General features: G+C 47.3%; 1 protein-coding gene across 1 annotated transcript; it reads right to left on the bottom strand.

Moving 5' to 3' along the window:
• Positions 1-2,927: 2,927 nt before the first annotated feature.
• Positions 2,928-7,138, bottom strand: LOC123987685. Its single transcript, XM_046285158.1, has 2 exons — positions 2,978-7,138; positions 2,928-2,933 (listed from the first exon to the last, which is right to left on the bottom strand). The coding sequence occupies exons 1-2, from the start codon at positions 7,136-7,138 to the stop codon at positions 2,928-2,930; spliced, it is 4,167 nt and encodes a 1,388-aa protein (XP_046141114.1).
• Between the last annotated feature and the right edge of the window lie 10,562 nt (positions 7,139-17,700).

The following is a 17,700-nucleotide window of genomic DNA, read 5'->3' as shown; positions in this document are numbered from 1 at the left end:
TTATATTGCTAAATACGCAAGTAAATGCGAGCCGCAGGACACAGGAAATATTATTAAAGAAGCCATTTTACGAGCGAAACGCCGGAGCGGTACCGTCCGGGATCAACTATTTTTGGTATCTAGGGCAATTCCATCTCAACGTATGGTTTGTGCTATAAAATGTGCATATCGGTTGTGCCATCAGCCCCTTAAAATGAGCTCGAGAAAAGCTGTATTTATAAACAGCTGTCGACCTAAGCAGAGATATAGAATTCTCCGATTCGAAGAAAATGAAACATCATTTTTCAATAACATACTCGATCGTTACGTAAAGAGACCAGACAATCTAGAGGATTTAAGCTTAGCTGAATTTGCTGTCCGATATGAAACAGTTTCAAGTGGAATGTGGACAGAAGAGGATGGAGATGCAGAACTTAGAAATGACGATGACGAAATATCGAGGTCGAGGTTTATAAAATTAAAGGACAATACCCGAATGCGAATAAGAAAAAAACCAGCTGTATTTCGCCACCGATATTATACCTTAAACAGTGATAGGGAGGGTATTTCTATAACTTAATAGTGTGTCACATTCCATTTCGTGATGAAAGTACACTTATGTCCGAAAACGAATCCTCGGAACAATGTTTTCTTCGACGGCAACGCGAGTTGAAACCTATGTTGGGTAACGCACCCGTCGAACAATTTACTCACGCAGAGCAAATTATTGAAGCGGCGCTCGCCCAGGCTGTTGCCTTGAATGTTGTACACGAAGAAGAAACTAATAATGAACATTTAGGAGAACCAGTCAGAATTCATGCTGACGAAACAGTATATTATGATCAAGGTGATTTATATGAAGATCAACAGCAAGAAGAAACACGTGCAATGCCCAAAGACGTATTCCTTAATAGCATTCGAAGTCTGAATATTCAACAGAAAGACTTATTGAAATCAGTTTCCGCAGTAATTGAGAAAGATATTAAACAAAATGATGATGATGAAAATACCGAACAAATGTTGCTTTTTATTACCGGAGGAGCTGGTAGCGGTAAGTCGTTTATTTTTAAATTACTTGTTGAACATGTTAAACGCTGCTATAATCCTACAATTGATACGATGATAAAACCATCTTTCATTGAAGTAGCTTGTTTGATCGTTTTCGCCCCTTAACCGGGAAAGCGGTTAGAAAACGGATTCGGAAGCGATTTTTTGCCGGTGCGCGACCTTACCGAAGCGATAGACTTCCAGTTTACGAAACTCGTATAGAAAAAGGCGCAATTTATGAATAAGAAAAGTTTAGACTCTGTAGCTGTATGTTAATAAAGTTTAATCAGAAAGAAATGTTAAACAGTTCTTGCGTTCCGAAGCAACGCGCTCGAAATTCAGAAGAACTAGTACGCGAAGACGTATAAGAAGAAGCAGCGGCGTTCGCAAGTATGCGGCGGCATATTTATATTATGTTTCCCCCCCGTCTCCGCCGTCGCCCGCCAGCCTACCAGCTCAGTCGGCTCGCTACGTCGGCCAACGGAGCGAGTGAGATCGCTGGAGGTCGACGGAACGAACAGCTGAGACGAAGGAAGCGATCTAGCTTCTAGAAATTTCAAGCGTTAACGTTCGACGCTTGAACATACCGCCCGCCTTCTTTGGACGGCAAAGAAGCACGCACTGCTTCAAAGAAACATGGCCCATATATAACCTTAAAGCGTCCAGTATAGTTACGCGCATGAGACCGTTGAACAAGTGTGTAGTTTTAAGTGTATAAAGGTGAAAAGACTTACAACTAATATAATACAAAGGTAAGTAATTATATAAAAAAAGAACGTTATAAGTAACCTTAAAATATAAAGTATAAAGAAAAGAAATATACGATTGAATCGACTATGGCAGCAAACCGCCCGCCATAAACTATATAAATTTTTAAACGCATGGAAAAATTCCAAACGGAAAATTACGTCGAAGCAGATGAAGTGACGTCAGCAGAAGACACCGGGAGGGGGCACAACTTGACTATTGGTCTGGTGACAGAACCGCTAATAGTTCTCAAGGTGGCTACTCTCACTCGTCCATCTGGCCCTGGATGAAGGGCTTCGACTCGGCCCAGCGGCCATTTTGCCGGAGGTTGCAATTCGTCGCGTAGTAACACTAGTGTCCCCAGCTCCAGGTTCTCCTTCTGCTGACGCCATTTGGGAAGCTGCTGAAGGCTTTGCAGATATTCCCGCCTCCACCTGTGCCAAAAGTGAGAACGTAATATAGAAATTTGTCGCCAACGCGAAATAAGAGAAATATTATGCGATTCGGATTCTGGATCCGGAACGATACAAGTGGGTTCACCGATTAAAAAGTGTCCGGGTGTTAATGCCGACAGGTCCGAGGGGTCGTCGGAAAGTGGATGTAGCGGCCGTGAATTTACGCATGCTTCCACCTGGCACAAGAGCGTTGTCATCTCCTCGAAGGTAAGCGTAGCGTTTTCGACGATTCTCCGTAGGTGGTGCTTAACCGTTCTAACTCCTGCCTCCCATAGGCCCCCGAAGTGCGGAGCATACGGAGGGATGAAGCTCCAGTCCGTGCCATCGGCTGCCAACGAAGCTGCGGCGTCTAAGTAAAAGGCGGAGGCGCCGCGGAACATGTTGCGCAACTCCCGGTCCGCTCCGTGGAAAACGGTCCCATTATCGCTCAACATGGTGGCGCAGCGACCTCTGCGACTGACGAACCTGCGAAAAGCGGCTAGGAATGAGGCAGAGGTAAGATCTGAGACAGCTTCAAGATGAATTGCGCGTGTAGTAAGGCAAATGAACAGCGCTATATATCCCTTGTAGGATTTGTGTCCTCTTCCTGGTGATGTCCGCAGCTTCACCGGTCCGGCATAGTCCACCCCGGTGGAAAGAAAGGGTCGCCGAGGAGTGATGCGCTCGAGCGGTAAGGGGGCCATCAGCTGCGTGGTCGGCCTACCACTGTAGCGAGCACATTTTACGCACCCTTTAATGACGTCTCTCACCAACGAACGGCCATGGATTATCCAGTAGCGTCGCGCCAGCATGCTCCTGGTGAGTTGCGGTCCTCCGTGCAAGGTGCGGAGATGGGCATCTCGAACCAAAAGAGTAGCCAAAGCATTCTTCTTCCCGATGATGTAAGGGTGCCTCTCGTTGTAGGGAATAGAGGCTAGGTCGAGGCGGCCCTCGACGCGTAGTAGTCCTTGGTCATCCAGGAAGGGCTTCAAGGCCCTAAGAGCGGAAGATCGCCGTACCTCCTTGCTCTGTTGAAGCTGGTCGACCTCTGATTGGAAATCGGACTTCTGAGCTAGCCCGATAGCGATCCGTAGAGCAGCGTCTCGCTCCGAAGCCCGGATAAACCCGGTTTCGGTGTTCAGCTTCCTGGTAAGTCGATGAAATCTAGAGCAGAGAGCAATCACTGCCGTTAAGCGTGTTAAACTTGAAAACCTTGATAGGAGATCGTTCTCCTCGTTTTCCTTTGCCAGGTAGATTTGTGCTCGGCCCCTCTCCAAGTCCGCCTCTTCGACCTTTCCTAGAGGTGATGCAGGCCACAGATCTGGGGGGTCGACGAGCCAAGAGGGTCCACTCCACCACAGATGCGACGACAGGAGCTCCGACGGCGTTATCCCTCTGGTAGCCAAATCCGCCGGGTTGTTTTTGGTTGCCACGTGCCTCCAATTTTGAGGCGGAACATTGGACTGCACGGTGGCAACCCTGTGGGCAACAAAGGGCTTCCAGGTTGAGGCATGCCCTTTTATCCAGTGGAGGGTAACGCTGGAGTCCGTCCAAGCCGTGATGGTTGCTGGTAAGATCAATCCCTTTTGTACTTCCGCTATTAGTTTGGAAAGTAGCACCGCGCCGCACAGTTCCAGTCGTGGTATGCTAAGTGCCTTGACCGGTGCCACCTTGGTTCTTGCCACAAGCAGTGTGGCCACGCTGGACTCTCCCCTGGACACTCGCAGGTAGACAACGGCTGCATAGGCTCGCTGGGAGGCATCGCAGAACCCGTGCAGCTCCAGTTGCGCAATGTCCGCCGAGTAATTCGTCCAGCGAGGAATTGCCAAAGCGTCGAGTTGGCTCAGCTTGCTTCGGAATGTTTCCCATGCGGAAAGTAGTTGCTCAGGTAAGTCCTCATCCCATTCTGCGCCAATTATCCAAAGATCCTGCATAAGAATCTTTGCAAAAATTAAAACAGGGGCCGCCCATCCCAAAGGATCGAAGAGGCTGGCTACTTCCGATAGGATACGCCTTTTAGTGTATCGCGTGGGCTCATTGAGAGGTGGAAGAACACGCAAAGAGAAGGTGTCCGTGTTTGGCCTCCAGATGACCCCCAAGGTACTGACTCCAGGGTAGTCCTGGAACACGCACGTTTGAAATTCTTCCGCTTCCTGCAAGCTTGGTTTATTCGATGCCCATTTGCTCAGATCGAACCCTCCCGACTGCAGGATGGAGATAACCTGTCGTCTCAATTCGAGGGCTGCTTTCTCGTCGTCGGCTCCGGCAAGAATGTCGTCCACATACGAATGCCGACGAATTGCGACCGCTCCCAGCGGGAAACGCTCCTCCTCATCTTCAGCAAGTTGGACCAACACCCTCAGCGCTAGGAAGGGTGCGCAGGCTGTGCCATAGGTGACGGTCTTGAGCCTGAAGTCCTGTACAGGTTGATCGGGTCTGGAGCGCCAAAGTATCCTGGTCCAGTCCGCATCCGTGTGGTGTACCCGAATCTGTCGGAACATTTTAACAATATCCGAGGTAAATACTACTCGAAATAAGCGCCATCGTGTTAGAATCATCCAGAGGTCTGACTGTAGTTTCGGTCCAGGCATCAAACAGTCGTTAAGAGAGGATCCAGTGGCGGTGCGAAAGGAGGCGTTGAAGACGACCCTGATTTTGCCGCTAGGGTCGTATCGCTTCACCACGGCATGGTGCGGTAGATAGTAAGCTGGATCCTGAACCGCAGACTCCGGTACCGCCTCCATGTAATCCAAGGCTGCGTATTCCTCCATGAACTGCGAGTACTTGTCTCGCCAGGCTTCGTTGGATGCCAACCTGCGCTCACAGCTGAGCAGCAACTTTAGCGCCGTTGATCTGCAGGGCTTCAGGGCAAGGCTTGGATCCAATTTGAAAGGTAGGTGTACCGAATAGCGGCCTGTTTCGTCCCGAGAATGTGTCTCTCGAAAGTGCCGCTCACATTCCCGTTCCTCTGGTGATAACGGAGGCTGCTCGTGTAGCTCTTCGACCTCCCAAAAGCGTCGAAGCAGCCTATTGGTTGAGTCGTCCGTTTGGCAGTGAAGGCTGTGGACGACCGCCTTGCTGCCTTGACCTTTGGTGTCGGAGACTGGGCCCATCAACACCCACCCGAAAGGAGTGCGCCTCGCCGTCGGTGTGCCAACCGGCCCGACCCGCGACTCGTCCTGTAACAAAACTCCACAAATATCAGCTCCCAGGATTAAGTCAATACGAGAGGGTACTCCGTATTCCGGATCCGCAAGAGTCACTCCTTGAAGATGCGGCCAGGATTGTGAGTGCACTGCTCGAGCGGGAAGTAACGCAGTAAGTTTCCGCAGCACTAACGCTCGAACCGATAAATGAAAGCTGGGGTCCAGACGAGAGCGTAAGGAAAGAGAAACCTCACTTTTCGCCACTCCGCTTTCATTCTCTTGAACTCCTGAGATGGCGACGCTGACCGCCCGCCGTGGCAAACGGAGTGCTTGAGCTACCCAAGCAGATACAAGCGACGTGTCCGAACCGGTGTCCAACAAGGCTCTGACCTCGAGAAGTTCTCCTGATGGTGCCTCCACCTTCACCTTGGCCGTCGCTAATAGTGCGGCGGGTCGAGTGGTAGCTGAACAGGCAAAGGAAGCGGCCTCGGTGGAGGCCGTTGAAGTTTGCGATGTCGAAAGGTCTCCGACGTTCGCGGGCGTATTCTTCGTGGGACTCGGCATCGCATCATGGAGCAGCGTATGGTGCTTGTGGCCACAAGCTAAGCAGACTTGGCTTGACGGGCACTTGGTTAAGTCGTGGCCAACGGTCAAGCAATTAAAGCACGCCTGTAGTTGCTGGGCTCGCTCCTTCCGGCGCCGAGGTGGAAGCGCCTTTAGCTTTGAACAATAAGCAAAGTTATGATTTCCAGCACACGAGGGGCACTTACGAGGGGCGGGACTCTTTGCCGAAGCAGCTAAGACTGCTACATTAGTGCGTTTTACAGGCGCCTCCCTTTTTGTTTTAGCCGGAGCACCTTTGGATGTCGCGGGATGCAACACTGGGTCGGCCTCCTGAGCAGCATCCAACGCTTGGATGCGATTTTCCAGAAAGAGAGAGAGCTGCCGGAACGACGGTACGTCGCGGCTATCAGCTAGAGAGGTCTCCCAGACCAGGTGCGTGGTTTTGTCCAATTTTTGGCTTAAGAAATAAACAAACCACTCATCCCACTGAGCTACCGGTTTTTTCAGCGCAGTGTACGCTCTAATCGACTGTTTGAATGTGTCTAACAGCCTTTTCAATTCCGCGGCAGACTGTTGTTGCGCGGGAGGGCAGGAAAGAAGGGTCCTGTGGTGCGCGAAAGACAGAAGACGCAAGTTCCCGTACCGCTGCTCCAGGTCCTCCCAGGCTCCTTGGTATCCAGCATCGGTGATTGGCGTATTTTGGATGACCTCCGCTGCTTCTCCGGTTAAGGCCGACTTAAGGTACAGCAATTTCCGTACATCCTGAAGGTTGGGAACGCTGTGAACGGGACTCTTAAAAAGATCTCGAAAACTCTCCCATTTTAAGGGGTCTCCTGAGAAAGTGGGTAATTGTATTTTTGGCAATTGCGGCTTTTCCGGTGTTTCTGGAGGGGGTTGTACTCCACGCGAGGGGCCCGCCTGCGCGAGGTCCTCTTGGTACTGAGCCATCTGAGCCGCGACCTGAAGATAAGCTTCTTCTATCGTAGAAAAGCGGTCTTGGTCCACGTAAGCACTGTCCTGGGCTTCCTTGAATCGCAACAGTTGACGGTGACCATTTAAAAACGCATCCCAATATCGCTCAAGGAGACCTCTACGCTGTTCTAAAACTGCCCGCGTAATTTTTTCCCTGCCCAATTTACAAAGGTTGGTCCAAAACCGTTGGATCCAACGTCCGAGCTCCTCCTGTTCCCGTAAAATATCCGCGTATTCCGTCGCAGGCATCGTAATCCTTTTATTTTTCAGAACTGGGCGTTTCCGAAGCCGTTAGAAGTAACGAGTGTTGATTCGAAGTTCGAGACGTTCCGAAGCGTTTACAAACACAGGCTCGACCTCAGAAGACAACGCCCAAGCGGATGACGTCACGGAGAAACCGTTACGGCAAGAGAAATGATTTAGATAAAGAATAAGACTTATCTTTCTCTTGTTTGACTCCTTTTTCCGATGCCTGATTGCCTGGTTAGTGGAATCCTATTTTGAAGCGGCGGGTGAGTCTTCCGGCGTGGGAGTCCAGCCACAATTTTCCAGGGGGTCACTAGCACCACTCACTCGCGACGTGGAAGAACGTTCGTTGACCGCACAATCCGGCTCGAAGGACCAATGTTTGATCGTTTTCGCCCCTTAACCGGGAAAGGGGTTAGAAAACGGATTCGGAAGCGATTTTTTGCCGGTGCGCGACCTTACCGAAGCGATAGACTTCCAGTTTACGAAACTCGTATAGAAAAAGGCGCAATTTATGAATAAGAAAAGTTTAGACTCTGTAGCTGTATGTTAATAAAGTTTAATCAGAAAGAAATGTTAAACAGTTCTTGCGTTCCGAAGCAACGCGCTCGAAATTCAGAAGAACTAGTACGCGAAGACGTATAAGAAGAAGCAGCGGCGTTCGCAAGTATGCGGCGGCATATTTATATTATGTTTCCCCCCCGTCTCCGCCGTCGCCCGCCAGCCTACCAGCTCAGTCGGCTCGCTACGTCGGCCAACGGAGCGAGTGAGATCGCTGGAGGTCGACGGAACGAACAGCTGAGACGAAGGAAGCGATCTAGCTTCTAGAAATTTCAAGCGTTAACGTTCGACGCTTGAACATAGCTTCTTTGACTGGCGTCGCCGCCCGTCAAATATTCGGAAAAACTTTGCATTCCTTGTTCTCGTTACCTATTGAAAAAGGTACTGCAATGACCTATCGACGACTGACAGGACAAAGGCTCGAACAGGAGAGACGAAAGTGGCGTCATACAAAATGGTTGAATATCGCCAAGATATCAATGGTGTCTTATGAGAATTTGCGAATAATTCATTTAAGATTGCAAGAATTCAAAACAAATGATAAACTATTTGGTGGCGTAAATGTACTTCTCTTTGGCGATATCATGCAGTTGCCCCCAGTAAAAGGACACTGGTGTTTTGTACAGCCACATTGGTGTACTGCAGAAATTAATTTATGGCACCAATTTTCATTCTGCGAACTCACCATTAATATGCGACAAAGAGATGACGTTGAGTTTATCGATTTATTGAATAACCTTCGGTTTGGAGAAGTGACAACTTGTGAACTGGAAATACTATGCGAACGAAGAAGAATTCCGCTAACCGGAGAGTTCGAGGATGGTGCAGCAGTAAGAATATTCCCAACGATATAATTAATGGATGAATATAATTCAAAGATGACTGAAGAATTAGCAAAATCACATCGAATGTACATCATTGATTCAATAGACGAGTCCCGTGAGGCAGGTACATATGGAAAAAGGCCGCCAGCAAATGTCATACCTGTAAATGTAAATAATTGTGGCGGACTATTACATACAATAACGTTAACTGAAGGATCACGAATCATGTTGCGACGAAATATATCAATTTCTGATGGTTTGATAAACGGCGCAATGGGAATAGTAAAGAAATTTACATGGCCGGCACTTCGAAGAGATCAACTAGAATAGGGAGAGTTGCCAGACTCAGTACTTATAAAATTTGACGACGAGTCGATTGGAAATAGATTCAAAGATACCGACGGTTACATTCCAATATCTCCTGTTGTAGCAACGTTTCAAGTGACGAAAGGTTATGGAGACGTCGAGCGCAGAATGTTACCACTTATTCTAAGTTGGGCAGTAACGGTGCACAAATTACAAGGGACTACATTAAACAAAGCTGTAATTGATCTTGGCAAAAAGAGTTTTGCAAAAGGCCAAATTTACGTTGCACTTAGTCGTGTTAAAAGTTTAGCTGGTCTAGTTTTATCTGATTTAGCACCAAACAAAGTCCTCGTTAAACCGCATGAGGAGAGAGCACTCGCAGAAATGCAAAGATTACGACAGTTACTTTTGCAAAGAAACAGTCCAAATCGGCTGCCAGCTTCCGATACGTGAAGAAGGAAGCCAAGCCTTTTTATTATTTTTTATATTTATTAGCAACCAATTGGTAAAGAAACTGACGAAGTTTACTTGCAGGGACAACTTTGAAAAATCGCGATCGGTATATTCCTTGGAGGGTAACCCTAAAGAATAGGCTTTTCATTACAATAATAATAGTTATTAACAATAAGAAGTTACATAAATTTTGGGAAATGGAATCATCGTGGAATCATCTACGAAATGTGAAAACTTTCATCGCAATCGGTGCATTCCTTGAACCAGAACGTATTTTGCAATAATGAAAACCGTTCGGAATAAAAAAATGCGAAATGTTTTTATAACGGGACCAATCGGAAGACATATCCTACAAGATGCAAAAGGTTTCGTTCCAATTGTTCAATCCGTCTCGGAGTAATCGGTGAACAAAGCCAGCAAAAAAAAGAAAAAAAAATATACCGATCGAATTGAGTATCCTCCTCCTTTTCGAAATCGGATAAAAATATACTGATCGAATTGAGTATCCTTCTCCTTTTCGAAGTCGGATAAAAATGTTGAACTTTTAGGAATATGAAATTTAATATTCGTATAACTTACGAACGGCGATAGATAATCGAATTTTGCAAGTTGTGCTGAATTGTACTATTTACAATCTGCGAGATACATCCGTTAAAAGTTGATATTAGCTCGAGTTTCAAAAAAAATTAACAAAAAAGGGTGGGGATGATTCAAAAATTTGATATTTTCGAATTTTCTTTGATTGTGCCGGATTGTCCTAGACTAGCACAACAATTTTTCCGAATGACAAAATTTCGTCAGATCGCCAGATTTTGCAGCACTGGCAAAGTTAGGAATCATACGTTAGGAATTTGCATGCGTTTAAATGGCATGCCAACAAACCAATGATAAATGACCCATTTGATAATTTCGAGTAAATAATATTCAACGGGAATCAACATACCCATTGCGAATTAATTATACTGCAGTTCATGAGTGACCGCACTTAACTCGCGCAGCTCACAAAGTCTAGGGAGATTTTTAACAGCGTGTGTGATTCCCCTTTACAGCTTGTTTCTTACTCTGCGTTCACATCATTTGTTTTTCGAAAAATAATAGGAATTTCATTGTATCGTGAAACTTTACAATACCATCACCGGTTATTAGTTATCGTACGTCATATATTTCTGCCCACCATTTATATGATCGCAAAGTATAATAAGAAGCAAGCTGTAGAAGGGAATAACACACGTTATTAAAAATCTCTCTAGACCTAGTGAGTTGCGCGAATTCAGTATGGTCTCTCGTGAATTGCAGTATACATGTACATCGAAGGTGCTATCAACTTCTGATACAATCGTTACAATTACAAATGTTTTCAGCCAGACCTATAACGGTCCGCTTCTTCTCTTACGACTTATTAGTTACCAAGTTTGCCATACCGCAATCAAATCGTTATTGGCAGCATCGTTTGTTCGGGTATTTTTAACTTAGCGCCGTCTCCGAAAACTTTGAAATGTATTTGGTATCCTATTTAACGATTAAGTAGATATTATTAATAGCTATGGAATATTGTGTTAAGGGGCGGTCTGGTCGGTGCGCACGGCGTTGCACACCGCGGTCGGTTTCCCCGTGCCAGGGTTCGCTGGGGAACAGGTTCGAGAAATAACGAGTCGGTGTTAAGTGGCAAAATAGAAATATTTATTCAAAATAATAGAAATGAATTAAACTTAGGCTGGTGGGAGTGGGCCGCCGGCTGCGGCCCCTGGAGATGCCGGTGTTGGTGGCGGTATATCCTGCCGGGCTCGCTACAACAGAAAATCTACCGGTGAGCTGGCGATGGAGCCGTGTCGCACTTAGCCTAGTTGTACATGACTTATGAACTACGGTCGGGTCCCGGCCCGTCACAGAAGTTACGCGGTTTTACAAACTAGCGCAGGTCGTAGCTGTCGCTACGCGGTCTTACGGACTATCGGCGCGGAGTGAAAGCGCAGCGCGGAGCGCGAGCGCGAACGAGAGGGACGCGGTGTTCTGGCGCACGCATGAAACGCGGAGTCGTCGAAGACTAGGAGAAGGGATGGCCCATTCGGGCCGCCGGTCTTTTATTCAAAAGTCGCGCTGCGGTGTTTCGCGCTGCGGTGTTTCGCGCTGCGGTGGAGTTGCTGCCCGCTCGCCTACGCGGCTGTCTTCTCGTACACCGTGGTCAAACCTAGCAGTGAACGAGGCGACGACCAATCCTGGCTCGCCCTGGGTCAAGCCTCGGGACGGGACGGAATCGATTGCCATAGGCCGGATGCAGTGCCGTGTAAGCTAGCGTTCGGAATCCTGCGGACAAACCGGCGGATGTTACGGACGCGCACTAGTTTGGTGATCCTGGGGCAAACGTCGGGGCTGACGAAGCTAGGCCTACGGCTGCTGGACCGATTGGGAGCTGGCAGCCCGTGACGTACGTCACGGCCCGACTGCCGGTGAACTCGCCGCCTGAACAAACCGCGACGCCGAGTCTGCCGGTGCTCCGGTTCGACCTCCTAGGAGGTCTGCTCGGGGCCGAGGCCCCGAGGCAACTCATCGATCCACGCGTAGATCGATCCTACTTATAGCCTCCCTCGCGGGAGTGGGATCGATGCATGGTGCATGGTGCAGGCAGGCTCGCTGGCTGGTTCTGGTCGTCTTTCCTGTCCATGCGTGTGTTTCCTAGCCATATCTGCAGGCCGAGCCTGCGTAGTAGATCCATGCCAACTAGCATCGGGTAGGCTAATGTTGGCATGACGTAGAAGCGGTGTCTTCTACGCATGCCGTTGTAAAGTCCTAGCCCCCTGAAGCTCGTATGGATGGTCATCTCTTGGCCATTGGCTAGGGCGGAGGATAGTTGGTGTTCCTCTCGCGTCCATCCGGTCTGGTTGCATTTTTCCGCGGTCTCGCTGCTGATATACGAGGCCACGGATCTAGTGTCTAGAAGCGTGTCCACCTGGTGTGACCCTATTTGGTCGTCGTCGACCGCCATTGGTCGCTGGTCTATTTCGATCTGGTATCGGCCGATGTTCTGGCTTTCTTCTGGTCGGTTGCCTGGCCGGTCTGGTTGGTCGCCTGGTTGACCCGGTAATTTTTTTGGTCGGCTGTTTCCTGGTTGCTCGTTTCCTGGCCGGTTATTTTTCTGGTGTGGTCGGTCGAGGCTGGCTAGCTGGTTTATTCGGGCCGGGTCTTTCCGGCCCATTTGGCGTTTCCCTGCCTCGGGCATAGGCAGGTCCTGGTCATTTCGCCCACTTTTCCACAGTGGGAGCAGAATTTTATCGCCGGATTCGGGCACTTGGAGCGGTCATGCCCAGGTTTGCCGCATCGCCAGCAGTGCGTATCGCGGTTGTAGTTTGCGGCGATCATTCCCTCCTTGGTGGTGTTCGAGGGTCCTGCAGTCGGCTCCGTCCTGACTGTGCTGCGCCTGTTCTCATACTTGGGCGCACTCTTCTGGCGCTGGGCGATAAGACCGGTGACAATCTCGGCTCTGGTGATTAGAGCGTGTACGACTTTGATGTCGGATCGGTTGACATACAGTTGCAATTCTACATCCATGTTAAAGTAGATTGCGTCCAGTAGCTCCTCCTCGGTATGCTCGCCTCGGCGACGCATCAGTGTCGTGATTTCGGTGATAAAGGTCCGTAGCGGTTCGTCTGGACCTTGCTTCCGATTGGCGGTCTGCTGATCCAACCGTCTTTTTTCGCCTGCCGGTACGAAAAATTTACGCAATTGCTCCTGTAGATTTGGCCATATGCCGTCTGTAGTTCGTCCAGACGTTCCACGAATGCGTACGGGTCCTTCCCGTCGAAGTGGCAGTTCCATTTACGCATCATTTTGAGTGTCTTTACTCGGTCTTCCTGTGGTCGGCTGGTCGGTTGCGGCTGCGTAGATGGTCCTGCCGGGGATGGCGGTCTTTCCGACATACCGGCGTTCGTCGTCTCGCCGCGATTCGGCGTAGACGTTGCCGTCGCTGGTTGGGCACCTAAAGCCGGGTATTCACCGGTATCAAACGGCCGTATCGTATCACCGTTCCGAATCCTTTTGAATAGGCAGGCGTTGCCATGTTGCATGCAACGGCGTGCTGCGGCTCGGACAACATTTCTTCGTTTCTTGATAGAAACGGTTAGGCAATAGGACTGGGCCACTACAGGCGAGGAGTTTCGTTCTGCTGCGTGCCGTTCCGAAGGAACGGAGGCAACGGACCCATCCGAAAAATTTGTCGATTCTTTGCCGTTCCATCGAAGGAAAGGTTCATGCCTTTGCACTTGACATAGCGTTTCGTGCCGTCACTTGGGTTTCAATTTATTTCAAATCTTGTAGTATTATTGAATTCATTTCAAAATCGATGAAATTATTTATGAACTTAATCTAATTTAATGTAGATAAATTTTATCGTCTAAATATATTTAAACAGATCAATTAAGTAGTTGTTCTATGCGGATTCTAAATCACTGGCATCAGCATTTTTTGTAATTTGACACCACACCGTCAGCAGAAATATGATACCCCCCACCCCGACAATATCCACCCCTCTCCCCACCCTATGACCTTGAACTGAAATTTGACACCACCGTCAGCAGAAATATGATACCCCCCCACCCCGACAATATCCACCCCTCTCCCCACCCTATGACCTTGAACTGAAATTTGACACCACCGTCAGCAGAAATATGATACGTCCTCGACAACCCCCACCCCACCCTCCATCCCACCCCATGACCTTGAACTAAAATTTGAAACCACCGTCAGCAGAAATATGATACGTCCTGACCTACAACTGAAATTTGACACCTCAACCCCATGACAACCCCCCACCCCATAACCTTGAACTGAAATTTGACACCTCAACCCCATGACAACCCCCCACCCCATGACCTTGAACTGTTTGTTCTTATCGGAAGGTCACTTTTTCTACGTCTTGAAAATGATTTTTTCTACGTCTTGGAAATGAGTTTTTTGTTGACGCAGCAAATCTGACACTGCAATTCGTGACTATAGAAGGTAGGGGGTTTGCTAAAGTTTCAAGCATACGCAAAACCAAATTGACCATCACCGCAAGCGCATCGTTCGCGAGATTGTATTGTGAAAAGTGAAATATGTATTCTCAAAGTTTCAAAGAGTTTTTTTGCCAAAGGAAGCGCCCCGCAAGTTCTACTCAAGAAGAAGAGGCACGCAAAAAAATGACAAAACATCAGGACGACGTGAAGTAAGTGTTCGAAACACATTTCATTTAACGCTGCTGGTATTTATTTGTTCCAATAACATATTTAAACGGTATTTATTTGTTCTAGAATCGCACCACAATTATCATGTCGAATTTTGGGTCGAAAATATCCATTGACGGATTCCTGTACAAAGCATTTGGAAATCGGCATAAATATACTTGGCGACAATTTCTACCCGCAACTCATATTATCAGACAGCCGAAACAACCGCCTGGAGCTGAGCATAGTCACGTGGTCGCTGATTGTAGCCGAAGCGGACAACGTATGCAGCTTCTTTGACGATTCAAAAGATACACGCGACAATATTAATTTTAATGATATAAGTGTTGAATTTGGAGTGCTATATGGCGTAAAAGTAATTAAATTGATTAGCAATGATATATGTATGTGCATGATGAAAAAAACATTTGAGAAAATGGTAATTTTAAATGATTGTATAATTGAAATGCATAATGCATTATATGATAAACTGTATTCGGTGGAACAAAAATTTAAAGAGTTTGTTGCATTAGTTCGGGGATACGGAGATGTAAAAGTGCATGCAGAGGTTGTGCAGCATATCAAAGAAACTGATATTTATGATCCAAATTCAATTATCGATTGTGAATTAGTAGCTTTAGGTATTCAGGCAATAATAACAGCTGCATCAGCAGCATCTTAACAGAGAAAAAAGGATTATGTTACAAATTATGTTACAAATTATACTTTAATAAATCATAATGTATTGCATCATTTGCAACTTCTCTCTCTACCTATATAAACCCAAACATCCCAGGAAAAATTTCACTTCCTATACGATAGCCGTACGATGTGCATATGCAAATTAGATCTTCGAATTAGCACAAAAAGAATTCGCACCAGATTGGAAAATACTTTTGTCTGCGCGCGTTGCTGGAATATTGTTAGCCAAAGAGTAAGCCAAAGAAGAAAGTAATGGCACCGCGGAAAAGTAACAAGAAGAAGAAGACGAAGTCGCGCAAACTTCCAGTTGCAAAACGTGGGGGATTTCTTCCAGCACTTGTACCTATTTTTGCAGGCCTTTCAGCTTTGGGCACGGTGGCTGGCGGTGCAGCAGGTATCGCCAAGGCAGTCAACGATGCATCTGCAGCACGGAAAACATTAGAGGAAGTGAAACGGCACAATCGTGTTATGGAAGGACATGTACTTTACCTTGCACCATATAAACGGGGAAAAGGAATTAAAGAAAAAAAAAAAGAAGCGCTTCGGTAAATTGTAACGCTTCCAAAGAGCGCAATGACAAATGTACAGTTATATAACTTTGCACGAAAGTTGAACTTTCCATATTTTCGAGGTGTTTTCATGCGTACAAATTTACCCTCTAAATCGTTCTTAAACGAATGCGGTATCGTGAATTTAGATAAATCGAAAGGTCCTGGTACACACTGGGTAGCTTACGTAAAGCGGGGTAATTGTGTTAAATATTTCGATTCTTTTGGAAATCTGAGACCACCGACAGAGTTAATAAACTACTTCGGAAAGCATGTAACGATTTTATACAATCACACGCAGTATCAAAAATTCAATACGAGTGTATGTGGACAACTCTGCTTGCATTTTTTAGCTGGAAATGTATAAAATAGTTTCAATGCACATAGTATTCACAGTTGCAAAGATGTCGTTGACGTTTACGTTAAGCGGGAAAAATTCTGTGCTTAGCACTGATTACTTTCCACCTATAGACTTGAAGGATGATAATTACGAACTCGGACTCGTTGATTTTCAAGCTTTCAACACAATACCAAACGTTGACTTTACAAACAATAAATTTTACTTTGATGCCGATGGTGAGATCACGATATCGGATGGTTCGTAGGAACTCGAAGCGCTAAATAAATACTTACAAGAGAAAATAATGGACAAGACAAAAATCATTTTATTTCGTACAAATAACAGCACTTTGAAAAGTGAAATATATAGTGATTATACAATCGATTTTACCAAACCAAATAATATAGGATCGCTTCTCGGGTTTTCTACATATCGCATATTACCGCCGGGGCAATGGCACGAGTCGGATATACCCGTAAATATTATGAAAGTAAATGTGCTGAGGATCGAATGTAATATTACGACTGGCGCGTATAGCAACGGTCAATGTGTTCATACCATTCATGAGTTTTCACCGCGCGTGCCACCAGGATATAAAATTTCGGAAAGTCCTACGAACGTCATTTATCTTCCAGTTATCGTGAGAGCCATTGATCACCTTAGTATACGCATTACCGATCAAAACGATAATCTGATAAATTTCCCTGGAGAAGAATTGACAGTGAGGCTTCATATTAGGCGGTGTAAAAAATAACATGAATATAAACATAATAATCAATGGCCTGTTGAACGGCACGAACGGCTCGAACGGCCAGCGAACGGTTCGAACGGCTCGAACGGCTCGATCGGCCCGCGAACGGCTCGTTGAACGGCTCAAACGGCTTGCCGTTGAACGGCTCGAACGGTCCGCGAACGGCTCGAACGGCCCGCTGAACGGCTCGAACGGCCCGCTGAACGGCTCGAACGGCTTTCCGTAGAACGGCTCGAACGGCTCGAACGGCCCGTTGAACGGCTCGAACGGCCCGTTGAACGGCTCGAACGGCTTTCCGTTGAACGGCTCGAACGGCTCGAACGGCCCGCTGAACGGCTCGAACGGCTCGTTGAACGGCTCGAACGGCTTTCCGTTGAACGGCTCGAACGGCTCGAACGGCTCGAACGGCTCGTTGAACGGCTCGAACGGCCCGCCGAACGGCTCGAACGGCCCGCTGAACGGCTTTCCGTTGAACGGCTCGAACGGCTCGAACGGCCCGTTGAACGGCTCGAACGGTCCGCTGAACGGCTCGAACGGCCCGTTGAACGGCTCGAACGGCTCGCTGAACAGCTCGAACGGCATGCTGAACATTTTACGGCAGCTGCAGTAAGCATAATGATGTAAAAACGATAACAATTATACAATCATTCAGTAGAGGGAATATATCCAAATCGGACACATCGCAAGAGCACATCGTCAAACGCTCCGACGACGCGACCGTTTAATATACGTTATATATCCGTTCATTTAATCGCCTTTCAAGAGAACAAGCAGCACTTATGCTAAACATTACTAGAAATAATGCTGTTGTACACAGATGCTAAAACTCAACCGATCAACAATCCGCCGAATGCATTATTGAGCACCCTGTTGAACGAGTTGCTA

Source organism: Osmia bicornis, chromosome 3 (genome assembly GCF_907164935.1).
Source record: "Osmia bicornis bicornis chromosome 3, iOsmBic2.1, whole genome shotgun sequence".
NCBI classification, from domain to species: Eukaryota; Metazoa; Arthropoda; class Insecta; order Hymenoptera; family Megachilidae; genus Osmia; species Osmia bicornis.
Note: the sequence above shows the minus strand (reverse complement) of the source record. Positions and strands in the feature narration are given on the sequence as shown.